Raw genomic sequence first — 20,111 nt, forward strand, 5'->3', positions numbered from 1 at the left:
TGCCTTGCAAACTCCATCAGAAGCCTTGGAAATGACTTATGGAGACGCTAAGTAACCCCGGGAATAACTTCTCCTCCCCTGCAGGTGAACCTGGAGCTCCAGGCAGGATCATGACATCAGGTAGGCAGGCCCGGGAGGGTGGCCCTCCTCGGTCTCTCTTGTGTCCTGGACATCTGCCCCGGCTGTGCCTTGGCACCCTCAGGCAGTGCCAGTCTGAGTTTCTGGCAGCAGGGGGAGGGCCCTGGGGTCAGAGGTAATGGGGCGGAGGTGGGGGCAGGAGGCAGCAGCCTGCCCCGCAGGCAGCCTGGCCTGGGTCCCAGTGCCTCTCAGCAAGAAGGGTCTCGGGTCACAAGCCTTCTGTTTTTAGAGGGATCATCGACGATCACTGTCCCAGGCCCCCCCGGGCCTCCTGGAGCCATGGGACCGCCAGGACCTCCAGGTGCCCCAGGTCAGTTGTTTTCTTGCTTTACTCCTTGGTTGCATTTAAGTACAGCAGTGTTTGCTCAGGTCCTGAGCCCCAGGGAGGAGCCCGCTCGGGCCCAGCCTAGTGAGCGCCCCTCTCGCCGCAGCAGGCACCCCAAGCCCCAGCCGGCAGGCATTGCCCACCCCCCCACCCCCGCCCCACAGCAGCCTTGTGGTCACTCAGCTAAGAACTAGCAGAGGCAGACTTTGGCCCCGATCCTGCCGCCTCTGCAGCCTGTGTGTGACTTCAGTTTGTTGCTTTATGGAAAACAATTTAATAAAATCCATTAAGGGCAACAAAAATGCTAGGAATCTATTTGGAGAAACCATCTCCACATTGTCCAAACTGCAATGAGATCGCTACAAAATCACACCGACTTCCAGCCGTCATTTAGAAGCGCAGGTTGCTCGAGCCCTGTGCCCTCTGAGGCTGCGACTGTAGTTTTACAAGATGAGAAAAAAAAACATGCTGTAAGGAAATGAAATCCTTACAGGTTAAAGGAGTATAGGTGATACTTTTTTCTACTTTTCCAAAATACCTGTGATTTTATATCTATTTTTTTGTTTTTGTTTTTTTTTAATTAAATAATCACTACACCCAACATGGGTCTGGAACTCACGACCCTAAGATCAAGAGTCTCATGCTCTTCCGACTGAGCCAGCCAGGCGTGCCTATCTATTTTTCAATTTAAAAAATTTTACATGAAAAAAAATAAAATAAAATAAAAATAAAAAAATAAAAAAGATAAAAAATTTTACATGTAAATGAAGTAGGTGATTTAATGCAACCCACATGGGTATGGATCAGCCTTCTGTCCTGACCGGCTCCAGTGAGAGGGAGGATAGGAGGGTGCTGAGAAGTCCCCACCTGGGGGGCAGTGGCCCCAGGCCTGCCCCAAGCCCTGGAGTTGGGCAGAGGAGCTCTAACAGGATGGGTCACAGGGCTGGTCTCCAATCTCAGTCAACAATCTCGCCTTTTTGGGCCACTGTTCTGCACCTGGGAGGAAGCTACCTGTGTCCCCAGGGCACCTGCCCTGCCCTTTCTTCAGACCTTTCTAGAACTATGACCCTAGAGGTATAGTAAAGCCTTTTCTTCCCGACTCCATCTCCAGGTCCTGTGGGCCCAGCTGGTCTCCCTGGACAGCAAGGTATGTCAGTCCTGAGAGAACGTGTGACTGTGGGCTCAGCAGGGGAAGCCTCCTTCCCGGGCTGGACTTGGAACCCCATCTTTAGGTGAAGTGGCAGGCCTGAATTTGGGGAAGGGAGATGAGGGGGTGACCTGGTGCTTCCCCCAGGGCCTTGCAGGGCCTCAAATGCCAGGGGAGACACCTCTCCTCCCTCTTGTGTTTCTGAGAATGTAGGGGCCCTTGGGCAGGGGGCCGAGGCTGTGTGGTCCCCTGGTCAGGGTCAGGCTTGGCTATGGCATAGGTGTCAGGCCTCTTGTGACCAGACCCTGATACTGGTGCAGCCATCTATCCAAACACCAAAAAACAGGCTTAGGAAAAGTTGGTCCATTTCCTCTTGGGCTGTTGGGACAACAAACAGGAAGGTTCACCGGCGACTCTCTGGCCCCATCCGCGCACCTGCAGGGCTCCAGGCCCTCTAGACAGAAAGCTGGGAGGGGTCACTGCAGGCTGTGCCCACCTGAAGTGTGTCTTTTACACAGGCCCACGCGGCGAGCGAGGACTTGCTGGCGAATCATTCATGGGCAGCAGCAGCTCCATCTCTGAGCTCCTCTCTACCCGTGAGTGCCCCCGTGTTGTCTGGGGTGAGGGGACACCAGGGTGGGAGCAGGACAGACGGGGCCTGTAGCAGCTGTACCAGTGCGTCATCCTGAGCTCCAGTGTGAACGAGGATGACGAGTTCCTCTGAAAGGCAATGCTAGCCTGGAAGGAACAGCAGGGCTTTTGTCAACTCTGGGGGATGAGTCACTGGATGGGGCAGCTGTCAGAGGTTCTTGGGATTCTAGGGGGACCAGAGTCAAGTGGGGCCTCTGTAGTGAGCTGGGCAGTGGGATGATGGCTGGCAGGAGTACTGCATCCCCCACTTGGTACAGTGACAAGGGTCTATGGGTTCTCAGCCACAGACCCCACCTGCAGGGTGAGTTCTGGGTTCTTCTGTTCCCAGGGTCCTTTAAAGAACCCATGCAGACCTGCCACCGGGCCTCCTTCTTAGAGGCCCGAGTAGCAAAGACCACGCCAGCTTTGTCCGGCCGTCACTGTGTGCTAGACACATGTCGCAGTACTTCCCTGGGTCTGCACAATGTGCTATGACGTGGGTTTTAGGCCTCTGGTTTAGAGAAGAGCAAGCAAGGCCGAAAGGGATCAAGGACTTGCCCAAAGTCAGCAGCTGGAAGCAGAGCAGGATTTTGAACGTAGGCTATCTGACACCAACACCATGTACTTAGCCGCCCCCCCCACACTGCCGTGTGCCCACATCAGCTACCGGGGAGTGTGCCTGGAGCCCTGCCCCGCCCCGCTTGTGAGTGAGGAGCACCCTAGCAGAGCTGGCCTCTGAGGTGTGAGTGTAGCCCCGGGGTGCCTGGCCCTGAGGATCCTCATGACGGCTGAGGCTGGCAGAGAACAGCCTGATGTGAGTTTTTACTCATTTCTGTTTTTTCTTTCCACAGAAGGTGTTGACTTACGGGGTCCCCCAGGCCCACCTGGACCACCAGGGCCTCCAGGTAAGCATCTCAGGGATCATTGGAAGGTGGGGGATTGTGAGGAAGCCGAGATGCGCTCCCTGAGTTCAGCGTGGCCTCTTGCTTGCTCTCTTCTGCGAGACCTTCCATTTCGGGTCCGCCAGGACCCTGAGGCCCCACAGGTGAAGGCCGAGCTCCCCGGCAAGAGATACGAGAGCATTGGCACCCAGAGCCTGGGCCTGGCTCTCGGGAAGAGCTTACCTGCCACTTCTCCCCAGCACAGGGTTCTTGGCCCGTAGCCTGGCTTTACAAAGTCTTGGTGGTTCTTTTTCTAGGAGAAGGCCGGCCGGGCCCACCGGGCCCTCCGGGATCTTTGCTGAGCAACTCAGGTAATGTTACAGAGTCAAGTCCCACCTGTTGTCCACCTCAGCCCCAGTCCCTGGACCTGCTGTGGTCACAAGCATATGGCCTTCCTGACCCGCTCGTCAGGCTTCCTCCTCAGACCTGCCACTAGGGTGTGTTTGCATGAACTCTGTAGAACGGGAGTTCTGCAGGGAGAACAGGAAGCCAGACCAGCCCCCCGCCCCGCCCCCGCAGCTAAGCTGGTCAGAGGGAGGGAGCGAGTTCTGCCCTTGGGGAGCTTCTGGACAGACTCATTTGTGACTGGGGACCTGGTTTCTGTCCTTGGGAAGCCCAAGTCTGATAAGTAGGCGGATACACATTGAAAGGAGATAAATGTTGACAGAACAACACGGAAACACATGGAAATAACTTTAGAGCAAATATTAGCCTAGAACTTGTCCCTCATGGAAAATGTACCCACTCATCTATTTATCCATCCAACCATTTGTTAGTTTTTTCTTTCACTTATTTTTCTATCTATCCATCCATCCATCCATCCATCCACCCACCCACCTGTCTGAAAGGTGTGGACTGAGCATGTGCCGTGTGCCAGGCTCCATGGTAGGTGCTCCTCTCTCACAAATACCTCTGTGCCCACACTCTTTTTCCTCTGCAGAGACCTACTTCTCCGGTCCCCCAGGGCCCCCTGGCCCCCCAGGCCCCAAGGGAGACCAAGGTGAGTAGCGTCTTGGGACGCAGAAGCCTCCTTGCTCAAGGTGGCCAGGAGAGTCGGATGGGGCTGGATACACTGGGGCATTTATGCATCCTCCTGCCACATCCCACCAGGAGCTCGGCAGTCTGGAACGTGGGGTGGGGGGCATGGTGGCTAGAAGCTCTACAACACATCGCCGCCTCTGCGCTGGCCTGCCGGGAGGAGAGGTGTGAGGAACCTCGGGCCCTGTGTTTGCTCTAGCACAGGGGCCCTGTCCCTTCCCCTACGGGCCCCTTGAAGCCATAGCACCCGGTGGGCACGCATCTCACGACTGTCTGCCTCCTTCCCTCAGGCCCCCCAGGCCCTCGAGGACACCAAGGTACAGTAAAGCTGGCACCAAACAAGATGTGGGGTGGCAGTGGGGGTGGGGGGTGGCAAAAGCTGACCTTCCGAGAGCCTTGAGCTTCCTGTAAATGAGTTTTGTCCAAATGAGTGCAGGTAGATCAGGGTGGGTGTCTGTGAACGGTCGGGAGTGTGTGTGTGTTTGCGCGCATGGGCCTGTGGCAGCTCTAGCGCTGCCCAAAGGGAGTGCAGCCTCAGCATCATGAGTGTTGGAGAGCCTTTTGGGAGGAGGGAAGGTGGGGTCAGGGCTGGGCCTGGGGAGGAGGAGCGCACCACTGACTGACCCCTCTCGGTGTGTCCCCAGGCGAGCAAGGCCCCCCAGGATTCTCAGGCTCCGGTGAGTGCTAAGCCCCTGGCCCGTTGCTGGCTCTGGCCAGAGCCCCTCAGCCCTGGCTGACTGCACCGTGTGTTGTTGCTTACCAGGCTCCAGTTCTCTTGGACTCAACCTGCAAGGACCACCTGGCCCCCGGGGACCCAAGGGTGACAAAGGTCAGTGAGGGGAGCAGCCAGGAAGGCAGTGAGGCATGAAGGCAAGAATGGCTCCCAGAGTCTGAACAGAAGCTAGTGGGTACCTACTGGTGCTAAAGGCTTGGGAGGAAGGAGAGGCTGGAGGGCAAGTGGGATGAGGACGTGAGCACAGCCTCTACCTGAAGGGAGCTGCCGTAGCACCGCAGAAACTGAGACACGTGGGGTAGCTGTTGAGTCACATGCTGATGAACGTGGTTGGGCCTAACCACAGAAGGGTTCCTGGAGGAGGTGATGCAAACAGGGCTTCTGGTTTTGGATTCCAGGTGATCCTGGGGTCCCTGGCATGCCTGGCAGACTCTCTCAAGGTAAGAGCCAAAGGTGACAAAGTTCTCCCCTAATTCAAGCAAGAATTCCGATTCATTCATCAACCCACCCACCCACCTACCCACGGTTCAGTGATGTGCTAAGCCTGTGAGCCCTTTAAGTTGGTAGGGGTGCGAGGGAAGGACTGGTACAGTACAGGTGGCTAACGATGCCAGATGACACAGGACAGACCTGGGAGCCAGGTGTTCAGAGGTGAGGGAGCCTCTGGGGTGCTGAGCAGATTGCTGAAGGGAGGGTCTGGCCTGGGCAGGCTCGACTCTGTGCCCCTTTCGGACAGTGCTCGCTACAAGCACTCACTCCCTTCTCCCTATGGAGAGACCCTCCTCTTTGCCACTATCTTATTTCTTCCACTAAGAACGACCTTCCCTCCTCAGGCTGTGGAAGCAGTCTCTGGGCCCTTCTTTGACCCTAGGGTGTCGGACTTAGAAAGCTTTCCTTCCTGCAGGGGGGTCATCGTCGAGCACCATGTTCATGCCAGGTCCACCAGGCCCTCCAGGCCCACCGGGGCCTCCGGGCTCCATCAGCAGCTCTGGCCGGGAGATCCAGCAGTACATCTCTGAATACCTGCAGAGTGAGTGCCTGGGGCCTGAGTGTGTGCGTGTGTGTGCGCGCGCGTGCGCACACTGCTGGGGCATCTCCAGTGCTTTCTGGAGCTCGGCTATTTCAGGAAGCCTCCAGTCCCCTCCTCCTTATGTAAATAAACATGACAGATCCCATTGCCTGTACCAGTGCGGGGAGGTGGGGGAGGCTCTGGGAGTGGGTGGGAGCCGGAGGTGGTGAGCGGGGCCAGAGGGGTGTGTGTGTGGCAGGGGGTAGCAGTCTATAGGCCCAGGCCTAGGTCAGAGGTCTGACCCTGGAGCCAGGACTGCATGTCCATGCACTCCCCTAACACCCACCTTCTCACGGCTACCACACAGGCTGGTCCTCAGCTTCTCTATCTGTAACCAGGAGTCTGGGCTCCCTGCTGGCCCTGCCTTGGCCCATGACTGTGGTGGGGAAGGCATCTCATCAAGTGCTGCAGGTCATCTCTGTGGGGAGGACATGCCCTCTCGGGGACCGGCTTGACTTTGCCTTCTTTGTTGGCAGGTGACAGCATTAGGTCTTACCTCTCTGGAGTTCAGGGTCCCCCAGGCCCCCCTGGTCCCCCGGGGCCTGTCACCACCATTGCGGGGGAGACTTTCGACTACTCAGAGCTGGCAAGCCGCGTCAGCAGCTACTTACAGAGTAAGCCTCCCCCCGGTCCTGTCATGACCCCTTCCTCCCATGGCCACTTTGCAGGCTTCCTCACTTAACGTTGCTGTTCACTTTACCCTTCTGGATGTGAAGTTCAGGTCTGAATTCATGGCTGTCAGGCCACTGGGATTAGCTTCAAGAAGGGGTTGCTCAGATTAGGAAGAGGCCACACCGCGGAGCCACGAGTAATGAGCCTTCTTGCGCTTGACAGATGTGTCCTAAGATGTGGAAAGGCAACAAGGTGGGCAGGATCTTAGCAGGAGTTAGGCTAAAGCATACTCTGGAAAACGGCGTGTCTTACCAAACAAATGCAAAAACAAAACCACCTTCGAGTTTTTTTCATGCGTTCACAACAGCCTCCCAATGCCCCGTTCATTCATTTCCACAAATGGAGCAGCTAGCTGGCCAGTCCTGGTGGTTCTGCAGCAGTGAGGGCGTTGCTGCCTTAGTCTTGCTAAGCAGGTAACTCGAGGTTCTTTCCCGACAGCCTCAGGGTACAGCATCGGCTCCTCCGTCTCCATCTCTACGGAGGACATTGTGGCTGCGCTGCAGCGTGAGTACCTACGGCGGGCCTGCGGGTGGGAGCCCTGGGGGCTCGGCCTGCCCCTACCCGAGCTGCTGAGGGCTAGTGAGGAGGCCCTCGTCCTCGATCCCAGCGGCCAGTGAGTCCCTACCGGCTGGAATCTCCAGCACATCTCCCCGTCCCCAGCGCCAGGAACTGGGCAGGTGCCTGGTCGGGGACCTGGAGGCTTGCTGACTCCCCCTGTGGACGGAGAACCCGGAACTCAGGGGCAGACCTGGCTGTGGCCTCGCGGTGGCCCGGGAGCCCTGTGGCCTGGGTGGGCCCACGCCAGCGCTTCCTGTCCTTGCAGGAGATGATGTGAGGCAGTATCTGCGTCAGTATGTGATTGGAGATTGGTCGCTCCAGTCTTTGGACTACGCCGAGCTGAGCAGTCGCATTCTCAGCTACATGTCCAGTGAGTGTCCGCCCTCCTGGCCTGCCCACTGCAGGCAGATGGTCAGCGGGGCCCCAGAGGGTGTGGGCGCTGAACTTCCCTGCACTGGCCCCCGATGCTCCCCCGCCACGTGGCCCCAGAGGGAGCGCGCTGCTTTCAGAGCCCTTCACATCTGTGGCCCGGGGCAGGTCCCCGAGCCTGGCTGGGGAAGCCAGGAGCGTCTGGGGCACTGTCCTCTATGGGGTTCACACACAATTCGCATACACATGTGCAATCTGAATCTATCACAACCTGAGGTTTTGTTCCTCAGGTTCTGGAATCAGCATTGGGCTGCCTGGCCCCCCAGGACCCCCTGGCCTCCCAGGAACATCCTACGAGGAGCTGCTCTCCTTGCTCCAGGGTAAGGCTGGTCAGGAGCTTGTGGTAGGAGGCAGACGTCCCCTGGCCCAGACCCCCCACTGACTCTGTGCCCTTCTTTGGTGTCTCAGGGTCTGAATACAGAGGCATCATTGGGCCCCCAGGTCCCCCTGGGCCCCCAGGGATCCCAGGCAACGCGTGGTCCAGCATCAGCGTGGAAGACCTCTCTTCTTACCTGCACAGTAAGGCGCAGGGAGGGCAGCCATGGAGAGTTAAACTATTGGACCAGTCACCCAGTCCTCCTGAAGCACAGACAAGGAACCCCTTTGCTTTTGAGGTGCTTTCAGCCATGACAGGAAGACTAGTTGGGAGAGACATGCTCCCAAGTACAGCCCTTAGAGGACTCATGAACAGCGTGTGGTCATGTGGCAGGAGGGTGCAGACAAGGGGATATGCTTTGGACTGAGTGAGACCCCAAACTGGGAGTGGGGAGGGCAGGTCTAAGCAGTGGCTCCAGGGTGATGCCAGAGCTGGGCCCCCAGGATCCCCTCCTCCTCAAGAGGAGTTGCACCCCTGCACACAGCTAGGAATTCTGCTTTCCCAGCGGCGCGATCCCTGACAGTTCTCTGCCTCCCATTCAGCTGCAGGCGTGTCATCCATCCCTGGCCCCCCAGGCCCTCCTGGTCCCCCAGGTCCTCGAGGGCCTCCAGGCGTCTCAGGAGCTCTGGCAACCTACGCAGCAGAAAACAGCGACAGCTTCCGGAGTGAGCTGATCAGCTACCTCACAAGTAGGTGCCCCTCCCCAGACCTTGCTCCTCCCTGCAAGAGGGCAGCTGGGGCTGGAAGGAACCTGGGAGGCCAAATGCCTGAGCCCTATGAGGCAGGAGAGCCGGTTCTTCCCTCGCCAGCCCTCCTGCTCCTGCACGAGTGCCTCGAGACCCTGGGAGAGGCCTCTTAATTCCCTTCCTCTCCACCCCCAGACCTAAGCCCCAACTAATGTGGCCTCCTTCCTGCAGGCCCAGATGTGCGGAGCTTCATCGTGGGCCCGCCAGGGCCTCCAGGGCCACAGGGGCCGCCTGGGGACAGCCGTCTAGTGTCCATGGATGGCTCCTACAGCCGGGACAGCAGGTCCTCCTCTCACAGCGCGTCCGTCAGCCGGGGCTCTTCCTACAGCTCTTCCATGGGCATAGGAGGAGCCAGTGGAGGCTCCCTCGGCGAAGCAGGGGCCTTTGGCCTGGACATGGGCCTGGGCCGAGGCTATGGGGGAGCAGCAGAAGGTGGCATGTATGGTGGTGAAGGTGGACCACTTGGGGCTGGCTTTGCCGGAGGTCTGGACTACAACGAGCTGGCCGTTCGGGTGTCTGAGAGTTTGCAGCGTGAGTCGTGACCCTTGGGCCTCGGTGCTGTGGGGAGGTTGGAGGTGGGGGAGCCCGTGAGCAGCTCAAATTATAGGGTCCAGAAACTCACCCTCTCATTTTCGGCATGCCCAGGCTCTGGGACAGCACTTGTAGAATCAGATGGGCAGGGACTGAAGGCAAGAGGCCCAGACTCCACTCACAACCAGCTTAGTTCAGGAGCACCAGGCAGGGCGGACCCATACTGCAGGGAACAGGGCTTGTTGGGGTCCTTGGACTTTGCTTCCCTAGCTAACTAGTGGTGTGTCTCAGAAGTCTTTATGACAACCATGGGTTCTGGGGCTGAGGGCAGGCCCTTGGTTAAGAAGTCTCTGCCTGTAGCTCATCAGCACAGCTTTGGCGTCAGCAAGCCTCTAATGACAGGCCATGGCAGCAGAGGCCTGGGCGAGTCAGTGGCCAGCGGGGCTTCTCCCTTGCTGCCACTTCATCTAGGTTATAATGGCATGGGAATTGGCAGTCCTGGGGCTCTGTTCTCCTGCTGCCTGTGCCCACACTCTGGTGCTTCCCACATAGGTCAGGGCCTGCTGCAAGGGATGGCCTACACCGTCCAGGGCCCCCCAGGCCAGCCAGGGCCCCAGGGCCCCCCTGGCATCAGTAAGGTCTTCTCTGCCTACAGCAACGTGACCGAGGACCTCATGGACTTTTTCCGAAGTAAGAGCACCTCCGTGATCGTTTTCCTGACACCTTGCTGCCCGGTCTCACGGGGGAGAAACCAGACTCCCAAAAAAACTTCCGGTTATTAACACTTGAGAGGCTGAAAATCTGATAAATTCTGAACTCTGTCTTCTTTGGGTCCTGACTCTGCCACTCCCTTCCTGTGTTTCTCTGAACAAACCCCTCTACCTCCCAGTTCCAATGATCCCTTGTCTGAGGCCAGTCTTCTCCCCCTGCAGCTTACGGAGCCATTCCAGGGCCCCCTGGGCAGAAAGGAGAGGTGGGCATCCCAGGACCCAAAGGTAAGTGGTGGCAGGGAGATAGCCACCAGGATCCTGTGTAAGCACCAGCTCTTCCCGGGCAGCCACCTCCTTGCCACTGCTGTCTAGGAACCTATGTGTGGGGCCCCTCCAGCCCCTGAGCTCCCATTTGAGCACAGCTATCTCTGTCCTCCCAGGTGAGAGGGGCCCCGCAGGACCATCAGGTCGGCCTGGGCCACCCGGCCCTCGAGGGCACAAGGGAGAAAAAGGAGACAAAGGTAAGCCTTGGCTGCCAGGTTCTGCAGTGTTAGGAGGCTAATACTCCGAGAAGTAGGCAATTCGTTCCAGAGCAAGCCTGAAAAATTAGGGCGAATGCCAAATTACTAAAGGCAGATGCTGCCATCAACATCATTTGCATAACAATGAAATGAACAGCTAGGGAGAAAGGAAAAAGACTGCCAATGCAAGCAGGAAAAGAGAACCACTCTGTGATGAAAGAGGGTAAACAATTTAAATAAATTGATAGTCTTACAAAAGAGTTCATCTTTCAAGCCCGTTTTGCAGTTGTCACAGTTGCTACATAATTGCCCAAGCTGAAGGCTCACAGGCCACGAGGTATTTAACTTCTTCCTCCTAACTCCAGGTGACCAAGTCTATGCGAGGCGGAGAAAGAGAAGCATCGCCATCAAGCCATGAGCTACCCTTGGAGGAACAGCCCCTGGCATCAGTTCTTGCAATGGCTTATGGCGTCCACGTCAAAATCTCTCCAAAGGGTGGAAGCTGGAGGCTCACTTCCTACTGAGACAGCACAGCCAAACGATCAATAGAACACCTGTTGTAGTCTGGAACAATCGTATATAGACGTGTATCTCTCTATAAAGATGTATCGTCCAGTCAAAGCTACACAGCCTGAAACCACTCCACCAGGTGATAAAGTAGCTGCAGTTCCAGAAAAAGACTGGTTGCTCTGCTAGCTCTGAGCCCCTTGGCTTCCTTAGCTCTTAGTTCTAGATGCAACCCAGGAAAGCCAGTTAGATAGAAGTTGGCTTAGGAGTCCTTGAGCTTTGCCTAAGAATGAGCCAGAAAAGGGAAGACGGGTATAGGGTGTGTTCTGGTTATCACTGCAAGGCTGTGCTGTTCCTCCCTGTTTGTTCTGCATTCTCTAGTCATAGAAAGGACTTGGCTAAGAAGCAACTCTTGCAACTGAAAAAATTAAGAAACTCACTTCCCCTGAAGATGGTGACAGGGTTTCTAATAGTCATTCTCACCACTTGGTCTATTCCCACTTGCTTAGGAAGTCTGTCTGATTGTAGCTATGGTCTGTTTCTACAGGGCCATGCTAGCATTTAGAAATGTGTCCTACTGCACTAGACCACAGGAAGGGGCAGAAGAAAGGCAGTGGGGAAGGAGGAGAAATAGAAAATTTGATACTAGGAGATGGCACAGGAGACTGGGCACAGCTGGGCGTTGATGCACTTTTCAGTATCGAAAACATGTACATGGTCTGTTAGATGAAAAGTCATTTCAATTGCAAAATTTCCAATTAAAGTTTTTTTCTTAATATTATGTTTAGTGTGATCCATCTAACCAAAGTGAGAGAAAGAGAATGAAAAAGAGAAAGGGAAGAAGGGGGAGGGGACAAAGTAGGAAAGAGAAGGAGGCAGAAATGGGGAGAAATGCGGGGTTGCAGGAGGTGGGTGGAGACTAGAGGCAGGACAGAAGGAAAGATGAGACAAGGGAATGAAAAAGGAATAAAAATGAAAAAAAGTGAAAGATAATGAGCAAGACAGAGAAGAGATAAAATGTGAGAAAGGAATAAAATAGTTGTAGGTGAGAAAAGATGGAGACAAAGAGATGAAAGAATGGAAAATCGAGGGTTGGCTCAGTGGTTGAGCGTCTGCCTTCAGCTCAGGGCGTGATCCCGGCGTTTCGGGATCGGAGTCCCACATCGGGCTCCCTGGAGGAGCCTGCTTCTCCCTCTGTGTCTCTGTCTCTCTCTGTGTGTCTCTCCTGAATAAATAAATAAAATCTTTACCAAAAAAAAAAAAAAAAACGGAAATTGAGACAAGGATTAAGAATGGAAAGGAAGACAAAGAGCAAAAAAGGGAAAGAGGGGGAAAAGGGAGGGAAAAGCTTGGAGTCAGCCCTAACTATGAACTCTTTATTGCAAATACAAGAAAACAAAACTAGTTGTGTTTGGAACAAAGATTCTGGCATTCTGTTGAATCACTGAGATTTTAAAGGCAGACCCCGATCTGCAACTACTAATTCATCCTGGACAAAGCATCTGAAGGTTTTCCCTGAACATAAATTATTTGAAATAAACACATATGCAACAGATGAGCAACAAGATTATTTGCAATTAATGCAGTGATTTATCCTGGAACAAAGGAGTTATGATTGCAGGGCATGCATAACAATGAATGGAAGACCAAAACTCCTAAAAGGAAAAATGCACAAATATGAAACGCCCAGTAAATCACAGTAAATGCATAGTAAAATCACTCCACTTCAGAGAAAGTTACAACTGGCCAAACTGTGAAATGTTATAAACTGTGACTCTCCACCGCTGGATGGGATTAAAATAAATCTACTTCTCTATCTCTACCTTTTAAAAGCCTAGACAGTTTGCTTTCCTTGTGGTCTCCCTGAGTACCTCACATATTATCCTGGGAAAAAAATACCACTTATAAAGTTCTGTATTGAACAACTGCTAGTGACAACACCCAGTGAGGCACCAAGCATTCCGTGTGGTCTGCTGCCCTCCCTTAGCACATCCTGACAGCTACCTGCTCTGAATTGTCATGGGAATTCTAAAAAATGAGTACGTAAGGCTTTCAGAATTTCAGACTTTTCACTATGTAATGAAAATTCTTGTATATAATGAACAATTACATCACACCTTTTTGTTTAACTTAAAGGCTGAATCAAATTCTTTTTGTAGTAGTAGCTTCAAGGGCTCAAGTATTAGATTCCCTCTAACGGTTCTCACTTTTATTAATCAGACTTGATCACAGTGTTTCTTAGTTACTACACTTACCCTTCTAAGCTGTCCGGAGTCTTCAGAGAGTCCTATGTGCAACTGAAATAGGGTAAAAGTCCAAACCTGCTACCTTCTCTGGACAGAACCAGAAAGGGGATGGGCAGACATGAGATACATCCTCAGCTGGATGGCAATGGATCTGAGCCTCTTGTTTCACGTATTTTAAAAAAAAAAAAAAAAAAAAAAAAGGTCAAGAATGAGCTCAATAGTGTGTGATGCTCCTGGATTAGAAAAGGACACACTATACCTCCCTCCAGCCAAGCTGAACACTTGCCAAATGATGCTGCCTAGTGTGTACTGAATCTTGCATGAACACGTTAGTGACAAAAAGAAGTTATTTTTAGCAGAAGTGAGATCATATGGTTAGTGAAATGTTTGGTGAGAAAAACCATCCATCCCAAGGGAAGAAAAATTAAAAATATGTATATATACATATGTTGATGGAACTATTTTAAGCCCCACCCAAAGGAGGGGTTTGTATAGTGAAAGAGACCCTCTCCAAGTTACCAGTAAAAACCATATTCTTGTGTGTGGTGATGTGTCAGGTAGGAATACAGGCAAGTCTGAAAGGGTCCAAAGGCCTGGAGGACCACAAGGGTTAAAAATCAAACTGGGACCAAAAAAATGCTGCAAAATATTCTCATGAAAGACAACCCAGTATCAAAGATTCTTAATAAAAGACTGCTTCTCAGAGTCAATTAAGAAATAACTTTATTTTTCATTTATCAATCCCATGATTGAAAAAGACATGTTGCTCCCAAATAGACAAGAGGCATAATCGGAAACAAAATTCTTCCTGAAAATTTAGCTCATGAAGTTATTACACTGCAAAAATCAGCAAAGAATTACCAAAAGCTGCAGCCAACATTAAAAACTGGTGTAACATTCTACTCAAGCTTAGCAGAAATTTCAAAGCCATATCAAAACCATGTCAGCCACAGACTAGCAACAATAGAGGCATTAACTGTTGTGCCTTCAATTAAAGCATTTAAAATATCCCATTTCCTATAAAAGATCATCTCCCCAAAAAGAAGTAATTTATTTCATCGGAAGACTCTCAGAACTGGCAAGTAACTCTCCTCTTCCACCCCAGTTCTAGGCTTTCCTTTAATTAACAATATCTAGAGCTCATCTTGGACAGAATTTGGCTTCTCAGAAGAGTCTTTGTCATTTAAGCACAGTGTGGAATGGGAGTAAGTGTGTAGTTACCAGGGAACTAATGGAGTACAAAAGACAGTCACTTCTGAACTCGCTGATGCTCAAGAAATCAGAGAGCCTCCATTAAAGAGGGTCTCATATGCCTGAGAGCTTTGTGCTTGAGGAAACACTACTTAGAGGTAGCTCTGGTTCTGGTTTATATTTAATTACAATTTGCTGTATCCTGTCACAGGAAAGTTCTAATATTTTCAACAAAGTATAAGCACTCTCAATTTCCTCTTTACCCCCGCCCCCCATAGCTTTCCCATTGAAAAGGGTAAGAAAAAGCTTAATTGTGACTCCATAAAGAATAGCAGCTAATTCAGCAATTCACACCCAACTCCGGACAGGACATGGAAAGGCAACCTGGTGCAACCAGCTCTGTGAGCTAGGCCTGCAGAAGTGCAGTGTGGTGTGTTCACAGCACGCAGGGAGAAGAGGGAGGCTGTCATTAGGGCGCACATGGAGAATTTCTTTTATGTGTTTCATAGCACATTCTGCCGCCACAGCAACAAAACAACCAAATCAGGGACGGATCTGATTGTACTCTTTCAAGAAGTCTGGGCCCCTCCTCGACTCCCCACCTACACTTCATGCAAGAATAAACAATCACTATTAAAAAAAAATGATCACTATTATCTATTTGAATATAGGGCCTAACAAGAAGTAAGCAGGGATGGGCAAAAACAGCATATTCTATGACAAAACACTTCTTGAAAAGATTTATGTAACTTTAAGCATTAAAATGAATGTTTCACCTCTATACATGTATCACTTTGCAGTCCCACACCCACATGAATATGGTCATATTTGAAAGAGAACTCCAGCATGAACACTGAATCCAAAGGGCAGTTTTAAGGTTTTATAAGATTTGCTAATAAACTTACCGGAGTGTCAACCATTTCTACTCTGAGCCTCTTTTCTTTATTCAATACTCTCATGTCAAGTTGAAAGGAATAAAAAGAAATATTCAGACCAAATTAATTATGTGTCACAAACTATTTAAGACACAGGATCATCCTTTAAAAGATAATGAAAAAGTGTACACTACCTGAAATATTAATTTTTTTTATAAAGCCAATAAACAAAATTTTAAAGGGAAGAATGGTATGAGAACCTTCCTCCTCTCTCCCTCTGCAAATAAACCATTAAATACATTGGGTAACATTATACTGTCATTTTTATCATAACAATATAAACAATTTCCATCATCATCCTGAATATTACTTTTATAAAGATATATACTTTAAAAGGCTTTCAAAACATTTTTCAACCCAGCATTTGAGAATAAAGCATTAAGAGTTTTGTATACAGTAACACATTCAATGTGATAGGTGTATGAATTTACAACCATACATTATATATATATATATATATATGTATATATATTTATATAAAAAACAAACTTGGCCAGAAGTTAAGGCTAACTACAAAGTTGTCCAAGAAATTATGCTTGTCAAAACAATTACAAAATTAAAATCACACATGCATTTTTCAGATCTAAATCACTGACAAAATAAGGTTCAGCATTCAAAGTTTTCAAATTAACTGCAAGAAAGTGCTACAGATATTTACATTTTCTTAATATGAATCAGTGTTCCCACAAATTACACTTAAATTTTTCACCAGCCTCAAATGTAATGTAACTAAAAACGGAAACGTCTACAATTTGGTACCTAGTACTCTTAAAAGAGAATAGGTTGAAAATAGCAAACAGCAAGCATCATTTACAAATGGGCCCTTTGGGCACCGAAGTACATTGCATAATACTGTTTGACCTGGCATGGGCTTGGAATTCTGAGCCACAAGAGGGACCAAGAGTGAACATTTCATTAGTAATTACATTTATCAGCAACCATGTGATAAAGGTTTCAGGCTTTTCCCAATCAAATCGAAGTAAATAATTTAAACATGGAACTAAATAAAACCAAAATACAAATGACTTTCTCTCAACAACAGTCATTTCTAACATTGCCTATTTTATGTTTTTAAAAGTATTCTGAACAAATGCCTCTTTTAAGATTAATTTCAGATAATACATTTATAAATATAACTCAGAGCCTGCAGGCCTCAGGCAGAGTTTTCAACGAACATAATGTGCTAGGATGGGAGAGGTCACTTAACCAGCTCACAGATTATTTTAGACAACAAACTGAGACCCTAAATCTGTACTTCTTTTAATTTGGTGAGTATTATATATTTCCAATTTCAATATCTAAAAGCTACTTCTTCTTAATCTTTCGAACTTTGCACAACATATATTTTAGGATGAAAATTTCTATCAAATGGTAATAGGAGCAATATTTTAAAAACAATAATGCTTAATGCTAAGGATATTTGTCCCTGTTGAATCAAAAAAGGAAATTCTACTTTAGACTCAATTGAAACTTAGTGTTTTAGGCACTATTTTAATAAAACTAGCACCCTTAATTATTAGCTCATGACTAAACAGGTAATTATTTTAGACAAATTACTGAAATAATGTTTCTTTTTTAAAAGTGTCTATTGCTATTGAAAGACAAAATAGATTTACTTAATTAATAGGATATTTTGAGCAACTCATAGGTTTCTCATGAGAGCTGATTCACCAAAAGAAAACTATTCCAACTCTCTACAGCAGAGTTGCATCTACAGAATTTAGGCAGCACTGAGAAGTTAGGTCAGGTAAAAAGATATCCACTAATACTCAATGGCCTAACAGCCTTTTTAAAAAAATAACTTCAAACATTGTATTTAACAGTTTTTCAGGTAACAGTGTCTAAAGAACACAATTTTCAAGATTAATATACAAAATCACCTTAGGGAATTACTGCAAGATGCCACTTTGCCAACATGGCCCAGCATCTGTCTTGGGTCCTTTCCCTTCATCTTTGCTAAACAAATTAACAAAATAAACAAACAAACAAAAAACACCTAGAAGGTGAGGCAGGTGATTGTCTTCATAAGCTCTCTGATATAGATTGTGGCAGAAGATGAAGAGAACAGAATGACATATTTAAAAAGCCAAACCCAACCACAGAATGCTTCCTATTGTTACGACCCAGTGGAATGCAAGCTAGGAATAGGATAGAACTTGGAAATCCGGCTTTGTGTTGATGGGTTAAGGCATTCAGACTCCCCAGTCATTTTAAAGAACACCTCCTGTTCCTGCAGTTTCCTGGCAAACTCTTCTTCCAATGTCTTAGGAAAGGAAAAAGAAATTATGTGCTGGTATTAACATACAGAATTTACTCTGACAGCCAAAAATAAAACTATTTGCTTAAAACACTCTCTCTGTGTTATCCTAAGGAAGACCAGAGTGCACAACAATTACAATAGGTTGTGCATAGCTCTAGACTGAAGACTTCAGCTCAGCCATATATATGACTTGGGTCAATTACTTAACTTCTTTCTATTACAGAATCATTTCGTTCTTCTGTTGTAAAATAGGGAGAGTATCACCTACCTCACTGGGTTGCTATGTGACGGTTAAACATGATCATGATGTCCTTAACACATACTAGGCACTCAACAGATGGCACTTATTACATGTCTCTCACACATGGCACTTCCAATTTTGTTTTTTTATTTTTATGTTTGATGTGCATGTCTTTTCTTCCATAAAGGACTGTCAGTTGTTTGAAGGTAAGCCCTAAACTAGATTCATCTTCACATCCCCACAATACACAGCATATATATAGTAAGTGCTTGATAAATACCTGAGCTATCAAAGATTTTGTGGACAAGAGATTCAGGGATAAGTGCTGCTGCAGAGGCACAAAGCTTAGCAGAAGATGGAAAGATATAGGAAGGTTTCTCAGAAGAGGTGAAACATGAGCTCAGTCTTGAAGTTAAGATAAGAATTTGATAGACAGGATGTAGAAGGCATGCCAGACAGAGGGTGCTAAAGCAATGCACACAGGCAGGAAACCATGAACTTAGTATGAGTAATGGCAATTATACCCTATACTGGAATATGAACAGGGAACAAAGTGGTCTATGGGAGATGATACTAGAAAGTTTGACTGTGGCCAACGTACATATAGCACTATGATGGCCATAACGTCAAAGCGAGACATTGCTATTTTATTCTGATAGAATTAAAAATTTATCATCACCACAAGCCAGTATCAGAGATATTCTTAAATATAAATACTCTGGTGAATGGCAGACAAGCAGGAAGAAAGGAAAAGGAATTTGAGATCAGAAGGCCCATTAAGGACATTACTGAACATTTTTGAGCAGTAGAATGATAGTAATGTGAAAGAGAATTATTATAAAAAGAGAGTTAAAATTATTTGTCATCTCACTGACATGAGATGTGATGGAAATACAAGACAATTCAGGTTGCTAGATTGTATGTCAACTAGGAGGACAGGGATGTTGAGAAGCACACTGATGATGGGAGGGACCGCACGGGGTGGGGGCAGTGAGGTGGGGAGGGAAAAACAAAGGGCAGTGGTGACATGGATGAACCTGCTGAGTTCAGTTTGATCTCCACCGAGCTTACAATCTTTAGTCAACATTCAAAAGGTATGTACTAATCATTACAATATACCAGGAACTGTTCTAGAAGATGAAATATACCAGTAAACCACGAGGTAACTAACGCTCCTGCTTTCAAGGAGCATGCATTCTTGTGAGAGAAGATGGATAATAAACGAATGAGTCTGGTGCTGAAGAATGTTATAAAGGAAGACAAAGATGAGGGGACAGGGAATGTCTGAAGTGGGCATGGAGGCTATTTTATATAGTCACCAGAAAAAGAAACCTTTGGTGAGATGATATTGGAAAAGAGGCCTGAGTGAAATAAGAAGGAATGGGCCATCCAGGTGGAAAATGTGCGCTTAGAGCATGAACCAATAATAACAAAACAATAAACAATAGCAACAGTAACCATTCATCAAACCCTGACTACAGCTCAGGTATTAGGAAGCGCCATACACACACATCACTCCTTCTAACTGTCTTAACAACCCAAATTAGGTAGGTAGTGTCATCTTTGTTTTATAAATGAGTAAAACTGGGCTTAGGAATGTTAAGTGACAAAATTAAATGTTAGCACTGAGATCTGTAGGACTTCAGAATTTGTGCTCTATACAACCCCTACTATACAAGTTCTGTGACCATCCTTAAATATGCAGCAGATAAGCCATGACAAGATACAGGACCATCAAGGCTGTAAACTTGTGAGATATCTACATTCCAGGTGACTGGAAGACAAAAAGTGATAAAGAGCACAGAGAAAGAAGAGAGGTCATAAAAGTCAGATGAGAAGACAATTTTAAGAAACAAGATTTCTAATGACAACAGATAATAGCATAGGCTGTTAGCAACTCACTTATGACCACTGGGGAGTATGAGATGAAAACTAGATTGCAAAGAGTTAAAGAAACTGGAAAAAGGCTCTTCTGTACCTTTTGAATTCCAATCCACATGAATGTATTATCTATCCAAAAATTTAACAAGAAATAAAATTTAAATTAAAAAGCCACACTAACAACTGACTTGTTATTTCACTTCTTCCAGAAACATTCAGCACACAGTAGCTGCCAAATACAGATTTTCTTGACTGACTAACTGGATAATGAAGAAAGAACAGTTGA

The 20,111-nt window shown here is 48.5% G+C and overlaps 2 protein-coding genes across 5 annotated transcripts in view; one reads left to right on the plus strand and one right to left on the minus strand.

Moving 5' to 3' along the window:
• Positions 1-11,852, plus strand: part of COL17A1 (collagen type XVII alpha 1 chain) — a 52,023-nt gene extending 40,171 nt beyond the window's left edge. For both annotated transcript variants that reach the window (XM_077877750.1, XM_077877749.1), the window contains 23 exons: positions 85-120; positions 368-448; positions 1,575-1,610; positions 2,129-2,206; positions 3,092-3,145; positions 3,439-3,492; positions 4,122-4,181; positions 4,510-4,536; positions 4,864-4,896; positions 4,983-5,048; positions 5,351-5,392; positions 5,857-5,982; positions 6,498-6,635; positions 7,132-7,197; positions 7,517-7,621; positions 7,911-8,000; positions 8,089-8,199; positions 8,599-8,745; positions 8,974-9,333; positions 9,886-10,023; positions 10,266-10,328; positions 10,484-10,564; positions 10,930-11,852. In XM_077877750.1, the coding sequence (XP_077733876.1) occupies positions 85-120; positions 368-448; positions 1,575-1,610; positions 2,129-2,206; positions 3,092-3,145; positions 3,439-3,492; positions 4,122-4,181; positions 4,510-4,536; positions 4,864-4,896; positions 4,983-5,048; positions 5,351-5,392; positions 5,857-5,982; positions 6,498-6,635; positions 7,132-7,197; positions 7,517-7,621; positions 7,911-8,000; positions 8,089-8,199; positions 8,599-8,745; positions 8,974-9,333; positions 9,886-10,023; positions 10,266-10,328; positions 10,484-10,564; positions 10,930-10,982 (2,045 nt within the window). In that variant the 3' untranslated portion in view covers positions 10,983-11,852. The remainder of the gene's footprint in view (positions 1-84; positions 121-367; positions 449-1,574; positions 1,611-2,128; positions 2,207-3,091; positions 3,146-3,438; positions 3,493-4,121; positions 4,182-4,509; positions 4,537-4,863; positions 4,897-4,982; positions 5,049-5,350; positions 5,393-5,856; positions 5,983-6,497; positions 6,636-7,131; positions 7,198-7,516; positions 7,622-7,910; positions 8,001-8,088; positions 8,200-8,598; positions 8,746-8,973; positions 9,334-9,885; positions 10,024-10,265; positions 10,329-10,483; positions 10,565-10,929) is intronic.
• Positions 11,853-14,023: 2,171 nt separating this feature from the next.
• The window catches only part of SLK (STE20 like kinase), a 63,347-nt gene continuing 57,259 nt past the window's right edge, over positions 14,024-20,111 (minus strand). For all 3 annotated transcript variants that reach the window (XM_077877752.1, XM_077877751.1, XM_077877753.1), the window contains one exon: positions 14,024-17,706. In XM_077877752.1, coding sequence (XP_077733878.1) covers positions 17,560-17,706 — 147 coding nt within the window. In that variant the 3' untranslated portion in view covers positions 14,024-17,559. The remainder of the gene's footprint in view (positions 17,707-20,111) is intronic.

This window comes from Canis aureus, chromosome 29, assembly GCF_053574225.1.
Source record: "Canis aureus isolate CA01 chromosome 29, VMU_Caureus_v.1.0, whole genome shotgun sequence".
Taxonomy (NCBI): Eukaryota; Metazoa; Chordata; class Mammalia; order Carnivora; family Canidae; genus Canis; species Canis aureus.